We start from the raw sequence: 20778 nt of genomic DNA, 5'->3' as shown, positions 1-20778 counted from the left end.
CACAGGCACAAGTTTTGAACGAGAAAAGTGCTCTACTGGTTTCTAGATGTAGCTGAATCCTCCACCCCACTCCCACTGTCCTATAACTTCCAGTAGAACAAAAACAGGTAGGTAATAATTGTGTTGTGAATTAATGATATCTATATCATTGGATAATAAAATCTGTATCATTTCAATAGCATTGGAATATCGGTTGCTCTTTCCTACGAAGAAAGCAGATTTTCGTAACTTAAAATGTTAGTATAATCAAAGAAATCAAAGACCCAGTCATTAATCCATCTTCCCAGTGAACCCAATTGCCTTTGAATTCATCCTGGGGAATCTGCTGAAATGAGTGCTTTATATAAAGACAAAAACATCATAATCAATGGCTACCTCCTTGGGACTGGAGGACAAAAACACATGGGCACACTTTTCATCAAAACACGCAGGGAAAAATTTTTTTACCATAGTTTTTTGTGGTTGCTAATAAACTTAATTCAAACACTTACCTGTCTTTGAACAATTCTTAGCACTACAGAGAGGAAATGCTTTTTCTTCCTCTTTAAAAAAACGTTCCTGTCCAAACCATCAGCCTCTGTAGGTTGTCTTAATTGCTACTTTGCACTGCACTGGACTATGACTCTGATTTTTGGCACATGCTGTCATACACAAAGTTCCTAAAATAAAAAGCTCCAGGATATCCCAGGAACTCTTAGAAGGCTTTAAAAAGGGACTTACACACTGAAAGAATATCTTTGATGAAGACAATTCAGGCGAGCAGAATGATTATTGCAAAAGAATTACGTGATTCGTTGCGATCTTGAAGTGGGTCTGGAGAATCCTTGCCACCTAACTTATCATGGTTAGGGGGAGTTTGACGAGAATCCAGTTTTGATAAAGACAATAGTTTTTCCTCCCCAAGTGACTATACATTTAAATAGCTAAAACATCTGTTCAGCAACATAGTAAAACATGTACACTCGGAACGCCTGAGAGAAGAGCCTGCCAAACAATCGGTTGAGAGGGACTTTGCTGGGGGGAGAGCACCAAGATAAAGCAACCACTGTTTGTTTTGTCTGGTCAGGGGGAGAGCCAAGGCAACCAATATTTTGGGTTTCTTTTACTTTATTTGTGAAGCACTGTTTGAGAAAGGGTGGCGAGGGGAGATTTCCTGACGGAAAATTTGTAAGCTGTCCATTAGTAGAGGAGCAAGACAACCTTGGATGTCAGCGCCTAACAGACTCTTGAGACCAGCCACCAAACCACAAAAAGCGACTCTCTTCTTGCGTGGCCTCTACATCCCTCCCGATGGAGGCAGAAACGGGGAGCAGCATGGAGACTGGGAAGTCGGCCAACAGAGGCACTCGAATCGCCCTGGTGGTGTTCATCGGTGGCACCCTGGCGCTGGGCACCATGCTCTTTCTAGGTAAGTGGGGCTCTGGAGGCCAGGGGACTGGGCCAGTGCAGTGATGTTTCCTTGTGCTTTATTCTGGCAAACCTTGTCAGGATGCAGGTGGAGGACTGTTTGCTTGTGTTAGTAGGTGGTACATCCTTCGTTTCTCTTAAATATGCAAATAGAAGAAGCCTTTTCTTTAGGAGGCTAAATAAATAAATACACCCAAGTACCCAATGCATAGTCCAGAATTCAAAGTGTGTGTGAAGTGGCTTCAAGTGGCTGGAGGATGCGGTTGCAGCGGGCAAACATTGTTTTTATGCATTACATTTAGCAAAATGAATGTTTATGAATTCATAGTCAGATACTTTCATTTATTTTGTGAGGAAAGACTTACATTATGATAAAAACCATGCTGGAATTTCTTTCCATTTAATTTGTGTCGATGTTTGCCTGAATGAATCATGAAATTTAACTCACAAAATACAAATTAGTCTTTAAAAATGCACCTTTAACGGTATTCTTCAATTCCTTTCTAATCCAGTGACTCTGGTGGGATAAAATTTTAACTCTGCCTTTCTATTAGATTTAGAAGTTAATATGAAGGAAAACACAGGTTTTCTCCCAAGATTTGAAAGGTATTGTGATTAAATTAAATACAATTAAAATGATTGTATTTTAATGACTCTTGGTGAGAATGAGGTACCCAGAGAGTATATATAATGATAAAAATGTATTCCCATGAAAAAGAAGGAAATACTTTGGAAAGGGTAGAGGGCTGTTCTAAGATTGTAGGTATTTTGAACCCTTGACTATCACCCTTTGTATTTTTCTCATACAGCCCATACTATTTCATTAGCTTGAAAGTGATGTAAGACCAAGCCCTATACTTAGGAGATTCTAGGTGCTGTTTGAAATGTAGCACGCCTGGAAACATTTCTTGGCATATACAGGATGCAGGAGGCCATGTTTATCTTGGCAGGGGAAAAGCAGTAATTAAACTTTAAAAGAGTTAGGGTTGTGTGGTTGAAAACTCTGCTAAAATGAGCAAACCATCTTTCCATGTTTTTTGTGGCTGAAAATTTAGGGAATTAGATGGATTTACTGCTTTCTGGTACAGCTAAACCTCCAGTCCGGCAACCAAATTTGTGGCTCTTGAAAACTGTTGTGAGATTTCTTGGCACCTGGGTGTTAGGCAAGTGTCCTATCCTTAAATTCCAAACTGGAGGAAAAATGATATGGGCATGCCAAGGGACTACATACTGTGTGGGAAGTGACTACAAAGTTAGACTATTTGTGTTTTGCAAACAGTCCCAATTTAAAAATCCAAATGATGATTGTTCAGGCAAAAATATGTGCTCTTTTTAATGATGTTACTGCTGCTTGAAACTTTTTTGAAATTCCATTGTTATGATTGCATTCTGAGGCTGTAGCATATTAGTTGGAATATTCTTGATGGGAGCAAATCTTTGTTCTTTGAGGTAACATGATTCTTTGGGATCAGCTCTAAAGCTTGTAGAACACAGTAAAATTCATCGAGCCAGGCAATGCTATTAGGGTAAGGAGGCCTGCATAAAGTAGAAAAAGGTAACTTTCCAGTGTGCCCAATAACCTGGCTCTCACCACGCATCTTTAAGAGGAGCTCTAACGATGTTAGAGAGTAAGGGTATAGCCGTTCTACACCTCGCCTATTCAAAGTGTGGCCTATGGACCAGCAGCATCTGCATTACTCGGCATCCCGGGCCCCACCCCAAACCTACTGATTCATATTTACATTTTTACAAGATCCCCAGGTGATTCACTTGCAAATTAAAGTTTGAGAAGCATTGCTTCAGGTGACTACATCCATTTGGATGTACACATTAGAGACATTTGCTTGAAAATAAATGCATACTCTCAAATTAAAAAATAAATGGTATTTTTGTGAAATGTATCTGAACTATTTCAGACTCACTCTCTTCTCCCCACACTTTCTCACTGCCTAGTCCCCCAGGCTCTGCCCCCCACCTCCATCCTGCACCTAGCAAAGTCATTGTCTGAAAATCTGGGACCTGCCAGGCAATATGCTCTTTAGGATAATATTTAAGGTCCTCTTCTCCTCAAGGTGATTCCAGTTTGGCTTTGTGATATATTCTTCTGCCTGTTCAAGTTCAGTCACCTGTCTGCAATGTCTAGCATTCCTCCTTACCTCTTTGTATTTTCGGCTCTAGGGTAATTAATCTCTTTTCTAAATCTTAGTCCTTCTACAGTAAGAGTGATTGCCACTGGCCTTGGGTGGTGTCAGAGAACCTAGAGCACTAGGATTTAAGATATTGGGCATAACTAAATGCCTATAACCAGTTTATTTTATTTTTGAGAATTTTTATAAAAATTTATTTGGGACAAACAGAAGATATGTCTGGAAACACGATTTCAACAGACTGAGATATATGCTTTCTCTACAACTAGTGTATGTTAAAGTGTCCTTTCTTCTTCCCCACAATATTTCTCAAATGCAATGATGGGCAAACTTTTCTTGTAAAGGGCCAGATAGTAAATATTTTCGGTTTTCTGGGCCATACTGCGTCTGTTGCAGCTACTCAACTTTGTTGTAGCACAGAAACAGCCATCAACATTATGTACCCAAATGGGTATGGTTGTGTTCCGGTATAATCTGAATTCTGGACACTGAAATTTGAATTTCTGATCATTCTCACGTGTCATGAAATGTTATCCTATTTATGATTTTTCCAATCGTTAAAAAATGTAAGAACCATTCTTAGCTTGTGGGCCGTATAGAAACAGGCAGTGGGCTGGCCTGGGCCCACAGGCCGTAGTTTGCTGACTCCCACTTTCTGCTCATTTTCATGCTCTCTGCACTCTGAGGTCATTTCTGCTGGTTATAGAGAAATCTGAAATGAGAAACCAAACTGCTTTTTAAGATTTTTTTTAAAGCTCCTAAGCAGTAAAAAGTAACATTTTCATTTTTTATATGAAAACTATTTTCTTTGTGGTCTCCATTTCATTCACTTACACCTTCACATTATCTGGGCTTGTTGATCTTTATTTATTTGCAGGATCTTAAGATATTCCTGCCCCCCCACCCCACCCCACCCTGTGGATATAATGCCCTTCCTTGAAGGGTTGAGTTTGTCTGCATCTTAATTAATTTAATTTAAACCTTCCTTTTACTCATCCTCAGATAAAGATATTTGATTTTAGTTCTGCTTCCTTAGAGGTTTTGGGTCAAGAATTATTTTCCATGAAAGGAATAAGTCTTTAACATTTTTTTATTGAGATACAATTGACATGTAACGTTCTATTAGCTTCAGGTATACAACATAATGATTTGATATATGTATATATCGCAAAATGATTGCCACAATAAGTCTCGTTAACGTCCATCACCACACAGTTACACATTTTTTCTTGTGATGAGAACTTTTAAGATTTTCTCTTAGCAACTTTTAAGTATACAATACAGTATTATTAACTATAGTCACTATGCTGTGCATTACATCCCCATGATGCATTTATTTTACAACTGAAATTTGTATCGTCAAAGTAATGTCTTTAAATGAAATATTTTGTTATCTTTTTTCTAAACTAAAACAAGGCTAGTATCAAGAAGATATTGTCCAGAATCATACAACTATTATTATTTACAATAAAGTTTATTTTCCCATTATAAAAATAACACATGCTCATTAAAGAACATTTGGTAAACATATGGAAGTAGGCTGAATGGAAAAATTTCCCCCATGGTTCCACCACTCAGGCATATTGGAATATTCGATACTAATCTTTACACTGTACATATATAGTTTTACCTAACTTTCTTTTTTGCTTTTAAAAGACATAGAAACACACCTTTATCCTAAGATAGTTCTGAGATGTTCCATAGGCATTTTTCTTGAATCTGTAATGTAACACAGGTAAAAAGGCTCTTTGAAGGATGGCAGCAGATATAAGAACAAAGAAAAAGCCAGCTCCTTTTAGAACGTGGGTTAATAAATAATATAAATCGTCACGCTGGCAAGTGATGTACAGGTCTTCCATCTCTAGCAGAAATATAGGTACTGCCTTGCTTTCTGATTCTGCTTGTCAGTTGAGGGTGCCACAAAAGGCCCTGGACTCCCCCTTCACCTCCCACCACCATCTCCCCACGGCCACATCTCCAAACGATTCCTTCTTTCTGCTCACAGAGTACAGCAATAACAAATTCTCCACAACTTCCTCAGCTACCAAAAATATTTTTGAAATCTAAACTCACATCTGCTAATGCCCAGGTGCTACCTTGGAGTTTACAAATGGGGCACCCTTCTGTACTTCTGCAGAAATTCATTTAGATAATGTTGTGCCAGATGGGAGAAATTAAGCTATTGGTGAAAAGCTGCTTCCATCTTGCTGGGTTTTTGTTCTGTTTTGTTTTGGTGGAGGTAATTGGAAACGTCTTCCACAAAGCTGCATCTGTCTGGTAGCTAGGCTGGGCCTGGAGGGAGAAGAGTGTGTGGGGTATGGGGCAGGCAGATCATGACTCTGGCTAGATTACTGAGTATATTTACCCGCACCCCCCTTTTTGGGCCATGTCTGTATGGATGGGTTAGATAAGATCCAGAACTTGAAATGCCACACATTCTGGCTTTCTCCTTCTACTTACGAAACTTATGAAAAATTGACATGTCTTAATTTTTCCATCTCTAAAACAAGAATGTAGTTGTAATCGTAAAGAGTGAAATTATGAAACTTAAACCACAGATAATTGGAGATGAAAGAGACCTTAGAGATCATCTAGCCCAGTGATTCTTAAACTTGAGCATACATCAGAATCCCCTGGAGGGCTTGCTAAAATGCAGATGGCTGGGCCCCACCCCAGAGTTTCTGATTCAGAAGGCCTGTAGGGCTGCCACTACCCAGGGGTCCCACTCTAACAAGCACTGTTCTAGTTGTGCCCATTCGTCTGAAACTGAGTTTCAGAGCAACCAAGAGTCTCTCACCAAGGTTACTTAGCTGGTGATCAGAGTCTGGTTCTGTGATACTGAGCCAGCTGGATTTTTAAATTCCATGTCAATACTGAGAAGGATGAACTGATATCAAGTGTCTTGCATACTCATATGTGCCTGACTGTGGGTTACCTGATGGTGGTCTGCTACAAACCAGTCATTTCTTTATTTTGGTCTGTTTTTTCAGTGAGTCAAGGTTTCTTAAGTCTCCAAGCTAAACAGGAGTACTGCCTGAAGCCGGAATGCATTGAAGCTGGTAAGTGAGTTTTCCATCCTGTGTCAAGTTATAATTACGGTACCTTGGAGAATGGAAGAGAAAACAGGTGGTATTTTTAGTATTCTGTTGGCTTGAGGTTTACCAAATACAAAATGCAATTTTGATGAAATTTTAAGTTTACTTTCAAGTCTTGGTGTGAAGTCGTGGAGCATAGGTTTCCTGTTTTTTTGTTGTTTTTTTTTCCCCTTGCAAAAAACAGTGTGCGGTATTCCAAGTCATTACAGGCACACCTCGGAGATACTGCAGTTTTGGTTCCAGACCATTACAATAAAGCAAGTATTGCAATAAAGCGAGTTGTAATCTTTTGGCTGGTGGAGAGTCTTGCCTTCAGTTTGTAAAAACACACAACATCTGTGAAGTGAGATAAAGTGAAAAAACTCAATAAACCCAGGTATTCCTGTGTAAGGAAATCAGGAAGGAGCTTGGAAGGCTGAATGGCCTCTCTTAAGGCCCAGAGACAGACCATTGGCCTTCCTGTGGCCTTAGTGGATATAGATTCTATTTTTCTTAAGCAGTCTTTCTGTATCTTCTGGTCAGTGGGTCTGACCTGTCTGTCAAAGCAGGGACCCTCTGTAAATCCATGCTTCCACTGTCACCTGGAATCCCTTTGGGTCCTTCTATTCCACATCACAACTCAATTTTTTCTTGATGTGACCAGGCTGTGTATCAGTGGGTACTGTAAAGTGAAGACGAGTACTTAAAGTTACCTCAGTTTTGCCACAACTATTATATTCCCTCCATAAACCAGTGTTAGGGCCTAGATTTGCAGGACCCAGAAAGTCATAAAATAAGTTAAGCACATGGCCCTTTCACTTTTATCTTGGACTTAAAAGAAGAGATTAATGAATTAATTCACCAAATATTTATTGCACTCCAGGGACTGAGTTAGGTTTGGGAATACAGGCATACCTCATTTTATTGTACTTTGTTTTATTACGATTCACAGATGTTGCATTTTTTACAAATCGAAGGCAAGACCTTCCACCAGAAAAAGTTTTACAACTTGCTTTATTGTGATTCTTGCTTTATTGCCGTGGTCTGGAACCAGACTTGCGATATCTCTGAGGTATGCCTGTATAGCAGTGAAGCAGAATGACCAGGTAAGGGAAGAGAGACAATTAACAAATACGCAAGGCAACCAATGCACAAGAAAAAAATATCAGCTGGTGGTACATTCAGAAAATGAAAATATTAAAATAGAATAATGGGATAGCAAGTGACAGGATGGCTAGATTGAAAAGTCTGAGGAAATGATGTTGAAATGACCCTAAATGGTGAGAAGGGACGTGCTGTGTGAAGATCTAGGAAAGAGCTTTCCAGGTGGGGGGAACAGCTGTTTCCTCTTTCCATAGAGGAAAGAGCTTGGTAGATTTGAGAAATGAGAAGAGCTTGCTGGGTAAGGGGCAGAGTGCAGGTGATGAGGGTCAGTGGGGGAACCCAGGTGCCAGTGAGTTTGGGTTTTTCACAAATTTGTTCAAGCCTTTGGAGGATTTTACAAAAGAGGAGATGATGTTATTAGTATTTAATAAGATCTCTCTGTGGAGAGCTAGACTCAGGGGAGTCTTTCTGCATGGAGAGGAGACGCCAGGGAGCAAGAATGGAAGAAGGTGCACAGTAGGAGATTATTTCAGTAAGCCAGGTGAGAGGTTATGCTGTCTTGAATTAAAGAGATGGAAAGGGAGACTAGAGGGTTTAGGAGATAGATGGCTTGCTGAAGGGTTGGGTGTGGGCTGTGAGAAAATGCAGAGTCAAGGTAATGCTTAGATTTTTGCCAGTGGTTGGTTGGGTGGTGGCATTTATTGAGACGGGAGAGACTTAGGAGAAAGCTTTGAAACTGAGGCCTTATACAAAGGCAGTGGGTTAGATAATTATGCTATTAGAGTTCATTTTTTGTCCCATTCTTAAGTGATCAATATGTATATTTTAAATCAGGCAATTTGTTAAAGTGACTTACATGTGCCATCTCATAAAATCTTCACAAGAACCCCATGAAGTCAGTGCTATCACCAGGCTCAATTACAGATGAGGAGATGTAGGCGTCTAGAAGCCAAATAACTTGCCCAGGGTCACATCCTGAGTTAGTGTCAGGGCTGGGCTTCTAGTTCCTATCTGGCTCCTCTCCATCTGTGCCTCGGTACCACAAGGTACCCAGAGGTGCTGGGTACCTCTCTTTTTCTGTGGTCCTGTCTTGATCTTTTCTCATAACACTAGACTTACTAGAATCTAGTGACTAGGCAATCACTTCTGCTCCTTGATTTTGTCCCTGGAAGGGTGAGACAGGCTTGGCACTTCCCAGGCCAGCTCCTGTTCCCAGCTCCAGCTGACCTAGGGTTTTCTCCAGTGGACAGAGAATGACCTGGCGTAGGGTGGGACTATCAGAGGCCAGGTTTTACACTTTATGTCACCTTATGCTTTTGCTGTGGTAGGGTTCTTGCAGATGTGCGAAAATACAAATTTTGAACTCAGATTTTCAATTTGAGTTTAGTCAACGTTTTGTGCAGAGGGCCACTTATTTTATGAGTTTTGTCTTTCTATGATGAATCATAAAAATGCAAGATTACAACTTCCGTAATGATATTTGATAATGTCACCTCCTGCCAGCTAGTTTTGCCTTGCTATCCCTGTTTTCAATTTTCACGTTGGGGAATGGCTTTCTAATATTGAAAAAAATATATATTTTTGCTGTCTCTGTAGTGAAAGGCTCAAAAAAGATAGTCATCTTTAGTGAAACATGACCCTCACAATGCGCAAGGGTCTGCAAAACAGCTGCAGAGTACACATCGCAGAACTGTAGCCAAAGGAAGGTCTCGAAAAACACAGTGTAGTGCATGCTGCATGCGCATGTGAGTGGTGTGTGCGTGGGCAGTGCGTGCATGTGTGCCATGTGCATGGGTGCGGTGTGCATTGGTGCCGTATGTGCATACGTGCATGCATGGGTGGTTCATACATGCTCAGGCGGTGCGTGCGTGCCATGTGTGCGTCCATTCATGCCATGTGCGTGCAGTCTTGCACTTGCGTGGGCGCTATGTACATAGGTGCTGCGTGCGTGCGTGCGGTCTGCGTGTGTGGGTACCCTGTGCGTCTGAGCACACCGTGTATGTCTGTGTGTGCTATGTGCCTGCGAGTTGTGTGCGTACTTGGGCGACGCATGTGTAGGTGCCACATAAGTGGGCACCGCATGCGTGCCATGTGTGTTGTGTGAATGGACATCATGTGTGTAACGTGTGTGTGTGTGCCGTGTGCGTCCATGCATACCATGTGCGTGTAAGTGGCATGCGTGGGTGCCACGTGCGTGGGAATTATGTCCCTGGGCGCTGTGTGCATGTGTGCCATGCGCATGCCGTGTGTGTACGTGCTGTTTGTGTGCGTGCTCCGGCCGTGCGTGCGTGGGTGCCATGTGCATGCGTGTGCGCCCTGTGCGTCCGTTTGTTTCGTGTGCGTGCGTCCGCCTTTTGCGTGGGATTTTTGTGCGTGCGTGGGCGCAGTGTGCATGTGCAAGATATTGGAGAGACAGAAATAATGGATCGCCTTCTGGATCCCTTTGAGGTGTGTCCTCTCCATAACTCTCTTTCTTGTATTTCCTCCTATCATAATCCCTTTTTCAAAATAAGTGGAGAATGAATATAAAGAAACCAGGAAAACGCATGCTAACGATAGTGGATAAGGGCAGACAGGCTGACTTGGGTTAGAAGTACGATCTGGCCAATTCCAAGCTACATGATCTTGGGCTAAACACGTAACCATCCTAAATCACAGTAGCACCATCTGTAAAGAGGGAATAACAGTTTTTACTTGTGCTACTTGTGAGACTAGAAGAAAATGATGGTGGTAGCAGTGGTAGTAATCCAGGTCAACAGCGCCAGATTCTTAACCGCAAACCCAGAGAGCATTGTAACTCTCAGTTGGCAAGATTGGACCCAACCTCAATTCCTGTGGTGGCAAAGCTGGATCATGTGAGGTTGTTTTAGACTTTGCTTATCCCATTTATGAGATTATACATATGTATGTTCCCTATAGAATTATTAATGTGCTTGTTTCAGAAGGGCCACTCCAGATATCGCTGGAGGTATTATATAATCTGTGGTATATGCACTGCATTTTCTAAAATCTGAAAATCTGTGCACTCTGGAACGTATCTGGCCTCAACAGTTTCAGATAAGTGTTTGTGGAATTGTAATAGCAAAAATTTACATGCATGGATGCCAGATTTAGCCACACAGGTACATTCAGGATGCTCAGTTAAATTTGAATTGTAGATATACAATGACTACTTTTTTTTTATAAGTGCAGTAATTGGGACATACTTATACTATAAAAGTAGTCATTTATCTGAAATTCAAATTGCACTAAGCGTTTTGTATTTTATCTGGCAACCATATTATTTGGCAGAGTTCCTGACACTGTTCTATGCACGTTACATGTATTTATTTACTTGTTTAATTCTCATGAAGATCCTATGGGGTGCTATTATCCCCATTTTACAGATGAGGAACCTGCGGGAAGAGAGAAGTTAGGCAGCCTGCGGGAGTTTCGTAGCTACTGCAGGATATTGCTGGCATTCAAACGCAGCTGGTCTGGCTCCAGAGCCTGTGACGATGCTGTACTACCTGCAAAGGGCTTAGCATAGTTCCTGGCGCAGAGGAAATGCTCAATATCATTATTACCACTCTTTCTTGAGCCCTGATTAAACTTACAAACTGAGGCTGGTATATGGGGCCATACTTCCACCTGTACTCCATAAGCACTAGCTGGAGACTGCATAGGAATTTACCTTATATGCAGTGACCGCAGAGAATACGTAGCCTGGCCTTTCACAGGTTTCCTTCATCATCATACTTCTTTTATTAAAACAAGACTGGGTATTCTCCATGGAGCTGAGTAGGGGGAAAGGAGTTTTGGTGTCTTGACAACAATGGTCCCTTGCAATTTGAAGTCACAGTTTTCCTGCAGAAAGTGCAGCCCTGTGCCCGGCTGTGAATTGTGAATGATGAATTGGGAGGCGGAAGCTGGAGTTTTCCCACTCAGCAGGCTCAGTTCCAAATTCAGTAAGAGTGATGTATTGCCCCACTTTATATCAGGGCTAAGGTCAGAGCTGATCTTGCAGTTTTTCTAGGTACCTGCAGGAATACTGTGGAGATGGAGAGGAACACATTCGAGGGTTGGGGGCAGGGGAAGTTTGGGAAGGGAGCCAGAAAACAGTGTGCTTATGTGAATAAAAATGTGTGTGAGGGTTCCTCTGTGTGACTGTAAATATTGTGTGGGACTGAAACTTGTATGATCAATGTCCCTGAAGTGTCACATAGCAGATTCATTTTTTTGGCTGCATAGCTAGTATAACTAAATAGAAACTGAAATGAAAATTTTTGTGTGTCTTAGCATATTTGCATATTAAATAATAATGATAAAAGAGTAGCAGTAAGTAAACATGTAATTGGAGACAACTGAATTCTGAAAGATGAAAATATTTAGCCAATTTTAAATTTATCAAATTTCTAAACCAACATTTTGCTTTGATTTTTTTTGGGGGGGGTGTTTGAAAATGGTAGGGATTTTGAAGTCATATAGAAATTTGGAAGTTCGTATGTTATTTACATTATAGAGGATAAAAAAACTTTTTGAAATTTTCCTAGAAAGTCTAGGCTAGAGAAATGTCTAGCCTTACTTTCAAACCTGGAGGAACCACACGTGTAACCAAACTTATGCAGATTATACTTTTGAGGGGCAGTTTATTCACATTTAGCTGAAAACTTACTGGGTTTTCATTACTTTGAACAGAAACATATTCTAGCATTAATAAAAGTATGAAAATTACCCAGGATGTCATATTTTCAATGTCATTAAAACATTGGTTGCCTTTTTTAAAAAAGTCAGTTGGTGCATGTCTCTGTGCTAGAGTGGTAGCCAGCAGTTGTCTGGCAGTTGGGAGAGAGTTGGAGCTCAATGTGAGGAATTTTGGAGCCTTCTCATTTTGTAATGACAAAAATTTTAAAACTCATGGATACATAACATACTTAAGTATGTACAAACTTCCTACCTATTAACTGTCTTTCATGTGTAATTGTATGTGGGCTTATGAAAGAAGAAAAAATGGTACATCAGTCTGTTGTATCTTTCTGTTATACAAATATTCAGTTCTGCCCCTAGACCTGGGCAAGAGAGGCCCCTGCCTTGGGCCCCTCATTTAGAACACCCCACTTTGCCTTCCTCTGGCTGTGCCTCTTCCCTAGTCAAGGAGTCTGTGACTGTTTGGGTCTCTCCCAGGGGTTCATTTCCTCAAAGCTATACTGAATGTCTAGGGGCTGAAGACTGCATACCCGGGCTTCCAGGTCTTTATGAAGATATATTGTAAATACAGCTTTTAAATATTTAAATATGACATGTGGGCCTCTGTTTGGAACAAACCACCCCAAACTTTAGAGACCTGAATCAAGTGTGATGTCATATTTCTCACAATTCTATGGGTTTGGTGAGGGTTCCTCTGCTGATACCACCTAGGCTCATTAATACAGCTGCATTCACCTGGAGGGTCACCTGGCCTGGAAGACTCATGATGGCCTCAGTCACATGTCTGGCTTTTGGTGCTGGCTTGGTTCTTTTCAATGTGGCCTCACCTCCTCCAGGAGGCTTCTTCAAAGGGCAGTCTCAGGGCTCCATTCAAAGGGAGTTAATGTGGAAGGTGTGAGGCCTCTTAAGGCCTAGCTTTTAAACTCATTAAAAGTTACTCTGCCACATTCTGTTGGTCAAAGCAAGTCACAAAGCCAGCCCAGAGTCAAGGCAGGGGAAGTAGATCCTACTGCTTGATGGGAAGAGTAGCAAAGTTACCTGCAGAAGGATGAAAGGGAAGAAAAGAATGTCGCATGCACCTTGGCAAATAGTTTACCGTATACTCCAGTTGTCTGCCTGTCCCATGCCCCACAGATGTTAAGGGTGGCCCTGCAAAGCCCAATAACAATAATACTACCAAACTTTTACCCATGCACTCTGAATGCAATAATTTAGTATAGCGCAGTTGATTCAGGGAGTCATTTGAGGGGAAATGGAAAAGCGAAGGCTTGGGGACTGGTCGATATGAAATTGTTTAGTTTGGAAGAGGCCAGTACACAATGTTCGGTGCTTGTCATTAATCCTGTGATTTTCTTTTTAAATAGCTGCTGCCATATTAAGTAAAGTAAATCTATCTGTGGACCCTTGTGATAATTTCTTCCGGTTCGCTTGTGATGGCTGGATAAACAATAATCCGATTCCTGAAGATATGCCAAGCTATGGGGTTTATCCTTGGTTGAGACATAATGTCGACCTCAAGTTGAAGGGTAAGTTTCTACTGGGGTTTGATGGTGCACTTTACCAAGAGCAATATTTGACAAGAAAAACAGTTTCAGATTTGAAGCATGCCTACTTACTTTTTAGCTATACTGAATTCATGTTCAAGATTTAAAAAAATGGGAGATTGAAAGGAAAGTTGTGGAATTCCAGTCTCCGAGATCTCAACACAAGCCTAGTGTAGGTCATCATGTCCGCGTCTGTAAATAGTAAGTTCTGTTGCTGAAGGATAAATAGCATCTGATTGAGATTGGGAGCAAAGGAACAGTTAATGAAAGCCATGTTAATATACTTATTTGTCTGTTGTGTTCAGAGCAAACTTGATCACTTGCTCCTTGTGTCCTGGATTTTTATGGCTTACAAAATACACTTAACACCTCATTGTTTTTTCACATCACTTTTGAGAACTCTGGATGACCTTGTGTTTGTCATATTGTTCCTGTTAACTTCTAAGTTGGCTCTGGGGAGATCATCTTTTCTCTCATGGCCTCTAGCAATGGCAAGCTCACATACACATACTCACATACGTGTGCGAACACACACCCTTCAAAAATTAAAAATGACTTTTACTAGAAGATCTTCTGTTTGCAGTGGATCTAATTTTTATGCTGAGCTATTGGAGAAAGCTATTTCAGGAGGGAAATTGGGAGATTTCAAGGCCAGATAAGGTCATTGTTTTGAGAGGGCAAAAATAATGTTATTTTTTTTCTCTTTGGTAACTGTGAGTTATGCCAAATAATTTGTATTCAGTAATACCTACAAAGAATTTCTGAGAGTTATAAGAATGATCATTTTTCTTTTTTCTCCATCTCCTTTTCCCTAGGTTTTAAGTACATGAAAATTAAATACGTATCAAATAATTGTATCGCCTAAATTAGCCGATATGCATACTGCTGTCACCTGCTTTAAAAAATGATTTATGTCTCATAGACATGGATTATGTCAGTAGATATGTTTTTGATTATAAATAACACTAATAAATGTCCATGTGTACATATAACAACTGAAACTACTGGCAAAACAGATACCTATTGTTAATTATAAGAAAAAAATGTGTTTAAATTTCACAACCAGATAGAAATCATATGAGCTTATATTTTCTACTAAGAGGCCCAAATTTAGACTTTATAAATTATAAATGAGAATTTACAAGAACGTCAGAGTTTTCCCCTAACCCAGCAGGTGAGATTCTCATGCTATGGAACCATAAATAAGACCTCAAGGAATGAATTTACTAATGCTTATTTCCCTGTAGGATGTTAACTCATACTGGCCCTTCACCTACCATTCTTGCTTATTTTCTGTTTCCCTTTCCTGGCTTTCCCCCCTTAGTCATAGAGATGTGTGCACACGTGTACACGCACACACACAGTCACGTGTGCAGAAGTATCACTGAAGGATAAGAAAAAGACAAGATTTCCAGATAGATACTCCATTTGCATTAGTTACAATCAAAATATTTCTATTTTTAGGGTATGAAGCAGTTACAGTAATTTAAAGAAGTTTCTGGGGATAAAAATGAAATGTAAAAATTAAAAATTAAACATAAAAATTAAAATTAGTATAGATATGCTTTGTTTGAGGAGGATGCTGTATATGGTCTTCTATAAAATTCATAGAAATAAGAGTAAATTGTTCAGAGCAGCAATGGGGTTTTTGTTTGCTTGATTCTTTTAAAAATAAAAAAATTTATTTTCAAGCTCAGTTGGGAAAATAAGACTAAAAATAACATGTAAAAAGTAAGAAGACGAGATTAGGCGTGTTCAGGGTGGTTGATGAAAGAAGAACTGACTCTGGGTGGTGAACACACAGTGCAATATACAGATGATGTATTACAGAATTGTATACTTGAAACCTATATAATTTTACTAACCATTGTCACCCCTATAAATTTAATAAATTTTTTTAAAAAGTAAGAAAGTCACCCATAAATCCACCCCTAGAAATGACTGTTAATAAAACAATTGGGTATATATCTTTTCGGGTTTTTCCCCATGTGTGAGTACATACATATGTATAACCTCATACGCACACCCATATATGGAAAAAATTAGTTGATATGCATACTGCTGTCACCTGCTTTAAAAAATGATGTACTTCTCGTAGACATGGATTATGTCAGTATACATTTTTCTGATTGTAAATAACACTAATAAATGTCCGTGTATGCACATCTTTACGTTCTTACCTAAATATATCTTTAGGATAAATTCCCAGAAATGGAATTGTTGTGTTGAAAGGGTATTCACAGTTTCATTTTTGATGTGTATAGATGAATCGCCCTTTAGAAAGTTATTTCTAGGTCTCTGTATGTTTTCTTGCTCTTTTACGTGGTAACTTTTCTCCATCAACTGTTTTTCCTTTTTTGTGGGATAAAGTAGGGGTCAGCAAACCAGCCCGCTGGCCAGATCCAGCCTACTGCCTGTTTTGTAAAATTTTATTGGGTGGCAAATACGTCTGTTCATTTATGCGTTATCAATTGCTGCTTTTGCACGGCAGAGTTGAATAGTTACTACAAGACCATATGGCCCACAAAGCCTAAAATATTTACTTTCTGACCCTTATGAAAGGGTTGACCAATTCCTGATGCATAGTGTAAAGCTTTGATATATCTATATTGGATCTGATTAGAACTGTCTTATTAACTAATAGTTTTTTGGTGGCTTTGGGACTTTTTTAGATAGATGATCATAAAATTAAGAAAGTTACTTGGCTCTTGGCTAGAGCATCTAGAACAATGTTGAATAATAATAATGATAATGGGTATATTTTTCTTATTCCTAGCTTGGGTAGTAATGTCTCCAGGATTTCCCCTGCAAACATATTTTTTCTTTGTGATAGGTAATCTTCTTTATTGTGTTCTCTTACTCCTAGTTTGCAAAAAGGAGTTGCCCAAGAAAAATCTCTCTTCACTATGAAGAGACTCGGATGGAGTATCTCATTTGACTTCTTTAGATTTTTTTCATCCTGAACTAACCTTATAATCTTGAAATAAACACTACCTATGAGAGGTTCATTATTTTCTTGTAATACATGGCTAGACTCGAGTAAGCTAGTGTTTGTTTTATACATTTGTGTCTATTTATGATTCATGTTGGTCCATGAATTTTTGTGTGCTAGGTTTGTCAGATTCTGTTATTAAGATTATGCTGGCCTTGTGAAACAAAATGGGAAGCTTCCCATATATTTCTGTGCTCTGGGAAAGACACAACCAAATAAGTCCCAAGTTATTCTGTGACAAGCACTGTAAAGGGTGAATTCAAAAATTGATCTCATGAGGCTCAAGTGCCAAAAAGGAGACCAACTGGTGGAGTAGGGTCTCTTTCTAAATTAGTATCATCTTGTACCAGATGTGTGTCTTTGAAATATCAAATATGTATTAGTTCTTTAAACTTTTTAATTTTGAGCTAATTCACACTTACAGAAAAGTTGAAAGAATAACATAAGGAACTCTAATTTACCCTTTACCCAGATTCTCTGATTGTTACCATTTTGCTACATTTGCTTTATCATATTCTTTCATTCTCTATAAATATATAGATATTGTCTGATTATCTAGCTAAATCTGTACATTTATATAGATAGATAGTGAGAAAATCTATAAATATATAGTTATATAGATTTATGGGTATACTTTTCTGAACTCTGCGAGTACTCGTTTGTATACTGCAGATGATTATTCTTAAAGTGTATAAATAGAGCTTTTCAAATATCAGATGTGCTGACAATCTTATTTTTTAAACATTAGGTCTTTAAATTCTATCAATATATTTTTATATATTCTATATCTACCTATATATCTACATATCTCTCATTCTATCTGACCGTCCATCCACCCTCCAGGTAATACAAGCTCATTGTATACCAACTATAAATGAATTACAAGAAGAAACACAATTCACATCCTACTACCCAGTGATAACTTTTTAATGCAAATATACATATAAAATTATATGTATATCAAAAGGGATCATATGATATGTTCTATTTTTATAATCTGCTCTTTACATTTGACATGTTGACATCTTTTCATGTCAATAAAAGTAGATCTATAGCATCATTTGCCATGACTACTTTGTATGGATACACTATTTAATCAATTCCTGTGTTGCCATTTAGGTTGTTGACAGAGTTTTTTCCTTATTGTAAGCCACTCAGAGCATGAATTTTGAAGCCACGGAGTTGGATTTGAATCCTGGTTCCTTTTCATTTCTCCTCTGTGTCACTTTTGGCCAATTACTTATCTCAGCTAGCTCAAGTTTTCTTATCTTTCAAATGGAGATAAGAATACCCGATTCATAATGCTTGTGGGGACTAAAGAAGATGACCTATATAAAGTACCCAGGCCAGTTCCTTTCATGTAGCAGGCCCACAATAAATATTTGTCCTTTGGTCCTCCATTGTATCTCAAGGATAGTTCTAAGGCACATGAAGTAATGTCTATCAAATCCTTAAGTTTTATTCTGCTCTTATCCTTTATAAATATCATGTGCTTTCAAAAATATTGAATACTGTCTAGATATTTTTCCTCACCCTTGATAAAAAGAGAACATCCAAAAATAAAACCTAATACTACAATCAAAAGAATACCATTTTCTTATGGCTGATAGAGAACACACAGATATGGCTGTCCAATTTGTGAACTAAAATGGATTTGACAGACCTGGCTGATGAAAAATTGCCCTCTATTGAAGTCAGCAACCTGGCTTTGTGAATTTTTTCTTTAAATGGCATATAAGACTTAGATTTCTGCTTGAAAATAAAATTATTTCTTGTTCTCTTCAAGAAGCAGGATTTTTTTTTTTTAAAAAAAGGCTGAATGTAGTCATCTGTTTGAGTGTCTTAAAATTTCCTTCCTATAAAACCTCCCAAATTTGTCTTCATGTGCTCATGGAGATGACACAGCATGCATTGCTTATGAACGAGCAGATGAAAATTTTTGCAAATGAGCACTTATGAAACATGAGGCAGTGAGTGAGATAGAACACTTGTGTCCAACAGAAGACAGATGACTCAAGGTAGGGCCAGCTCATCTCTATTAGACAATAGCAGTCTTTGCCAATATTTTGTAAAGAAATGCTGTATATTATTATGTTCGAGCACAGACGGCACCAGCAGAACAATGAGATGAAGCACAGTCTATGCATTAATGAGCAGAGAAAGATGATAGTGATTCATAGATCAGTTATTTATTTGTAAATACATGCTGGCTGAGATTCAAATGGGTCTCATAATTAAATAACTCTCCTATAATGCTGTTTTCCCTATAAATAATCCTAGCCAAATCAATTTTTACAGATAAGAGAAAGCTGAAAACTTTAGTTCAGCTCCTGTAAAGTCATTTGATAATTAAGAAGATCAGATTATTGATGTAGTGAATTGCATCCTTTTCCTCATACTACAAACATAGTATAATGTACCAAACTGAGCCTTGATATCTTTAAGTTCTTTGAAACAAATGATGTCAGACTGGAAAAAAACGAAAGGGTGATGCGGTGGGGAAGCGCAAACTCAGACACTGTAAGTCTCAGGGAATCTGCTGTGTGAACTGGGTGTACCCAGTCAGAGCAGACCATGCTGGCTCTTTCATGTGGCCCCACAGGAAGCAACAAATTGCCAGAGTATACATACATCACCATCTGTTTTGTATGCACAGAGGGGTGCTGCGTGAAGATTGGGGCCTGTATCAAGAACTTTCAGAATGTAAAATGAAATGATTTTACTTGAAAAGTTTGTTGTTGTTGTTGTTTACATTTTTTCTAGCTTCAATACACCATTTGAGCTGGGGAGGGCGTCGGGGAGCATGGAGTGTGAGGAAGGGGAAAGAAGTTGTCAAATTCAAAAAGTTTAGCAATTTCTTGTTAGGAGACATTCACTTCAAATTTAGAAATGGATTTCTTTCTGAAGGCTGTGAAAAATGTTCACGTAGTTCTACAATATGTTCTCTTTCTAAATAGCTGAAGGAAGTAAAGAGGCCAGGAAAATGCCATCATGTGTAAAAGTTTGTGTTCCTGTAGTTTTCCCAGTCAGCATTTTAGGTTTTCTTCTTATGTGTTTTTACCACCCCCCAATGCATCTCCTTGTCTTACTTTTTGACTCTTACCTTCTCTAGGCATTCAATTTTAAGATCTGATCTTTTCCCCTGTGGCTTTAATGTAGCTCTTCTGTCAGAGTGGTTAATATTACAAATAACTTGGTTATGCTTGATAAGAATCAGATCTATTCATTACATTAATTCTGAGCTGTATGCTCTTTAATTTGGGGGAAGTGCATTCGCTTCAAGTACATTGAAATGCTGTAGAGCATTGTGACTGTATTAATTAATCTGTGAACTGAACATTATTTACTGAGCATTTACTTTTTTCCTGGCACCAATTGCTTTCAGTCGCAAATAACAAAACCCTCAACTCAAACAATAAAGAAAATTTGCTGGCTCATGTAGCCAAAATGTCTAGTAATAATGTGGACTTCAGGTAAGGGTTGATCCAGCAGCTGAATCATGGCATTAAAGATCACATTTCTTTCTTTCTTTCTACTCTGGCATCCACTGTCTCATGCTTCTTTCTAAGTTTGTTTGGTTATAAGGATGTTGCCAATACCAACCAGAATTTATACTTCCTCATTCACATCTAGCAAGAGGTTAGATACAAGCGGATACAGAAATGCAGAGATTAATAAGGCCCCTGAGATTACTTTTGTGGAAGTTAAAAATCTGCACATCACAAAATGTTTCAATCGGTATTGTAATCAAGACTCTAGAGCTGCACAGTTCAGTATGGTAGCCACTAGTCACATGTGCCTTTGAGCACTTGAAAATATGGCTA

The 20778-nt window shown here is 39.0% G+C and overlaps 1 protein-coding gene across 1 annotated transcript in view; it reads left to right on the top strand.

Annotated features, from left to right (window-relative positions):
* Positions 1–1181: 1181 nt before the first annotated feature.
* Positions 1182–20778, top strand: part of PHEX (phosphate regulating endopeptidase X-linked) — a 191850-nt gene continuing 172253 nt past the window's right edge. Inside the window, exons 1-3 of the mRNA XM_081043200.1 lie at positions 1182–1408; positions 6545–6613; positions 13783–13944. Of these exons, the coding sequence (XP_080899326.1) occupies positions 1291–1408; positions 6545–6613; positions 13783–13944 (349 nt within the window). The 5' untranslated portion in view covers positions 1182–1290. The remainder of the gene's footprint in view (positions 1409–6544; positions 6614–13782; positions 13945–20778) is intronic.

Source organism: Rhinolophus hipposideros, assembly GCF_964194185.1.
Source record: "Rhinolophus hipposideros genome assembly, chromosome: X".
NCBI lineage: Eukaryota > Metazoa > Chordata > Mammalia > Chiroptera > Rhinolophidae > Rhinolophus > Rhinolophus hipposideros.
Note: the sequence above shows the minus strand (reverse complement) of the source record. Positions and strands in the feature narration are given on the sequence as shown.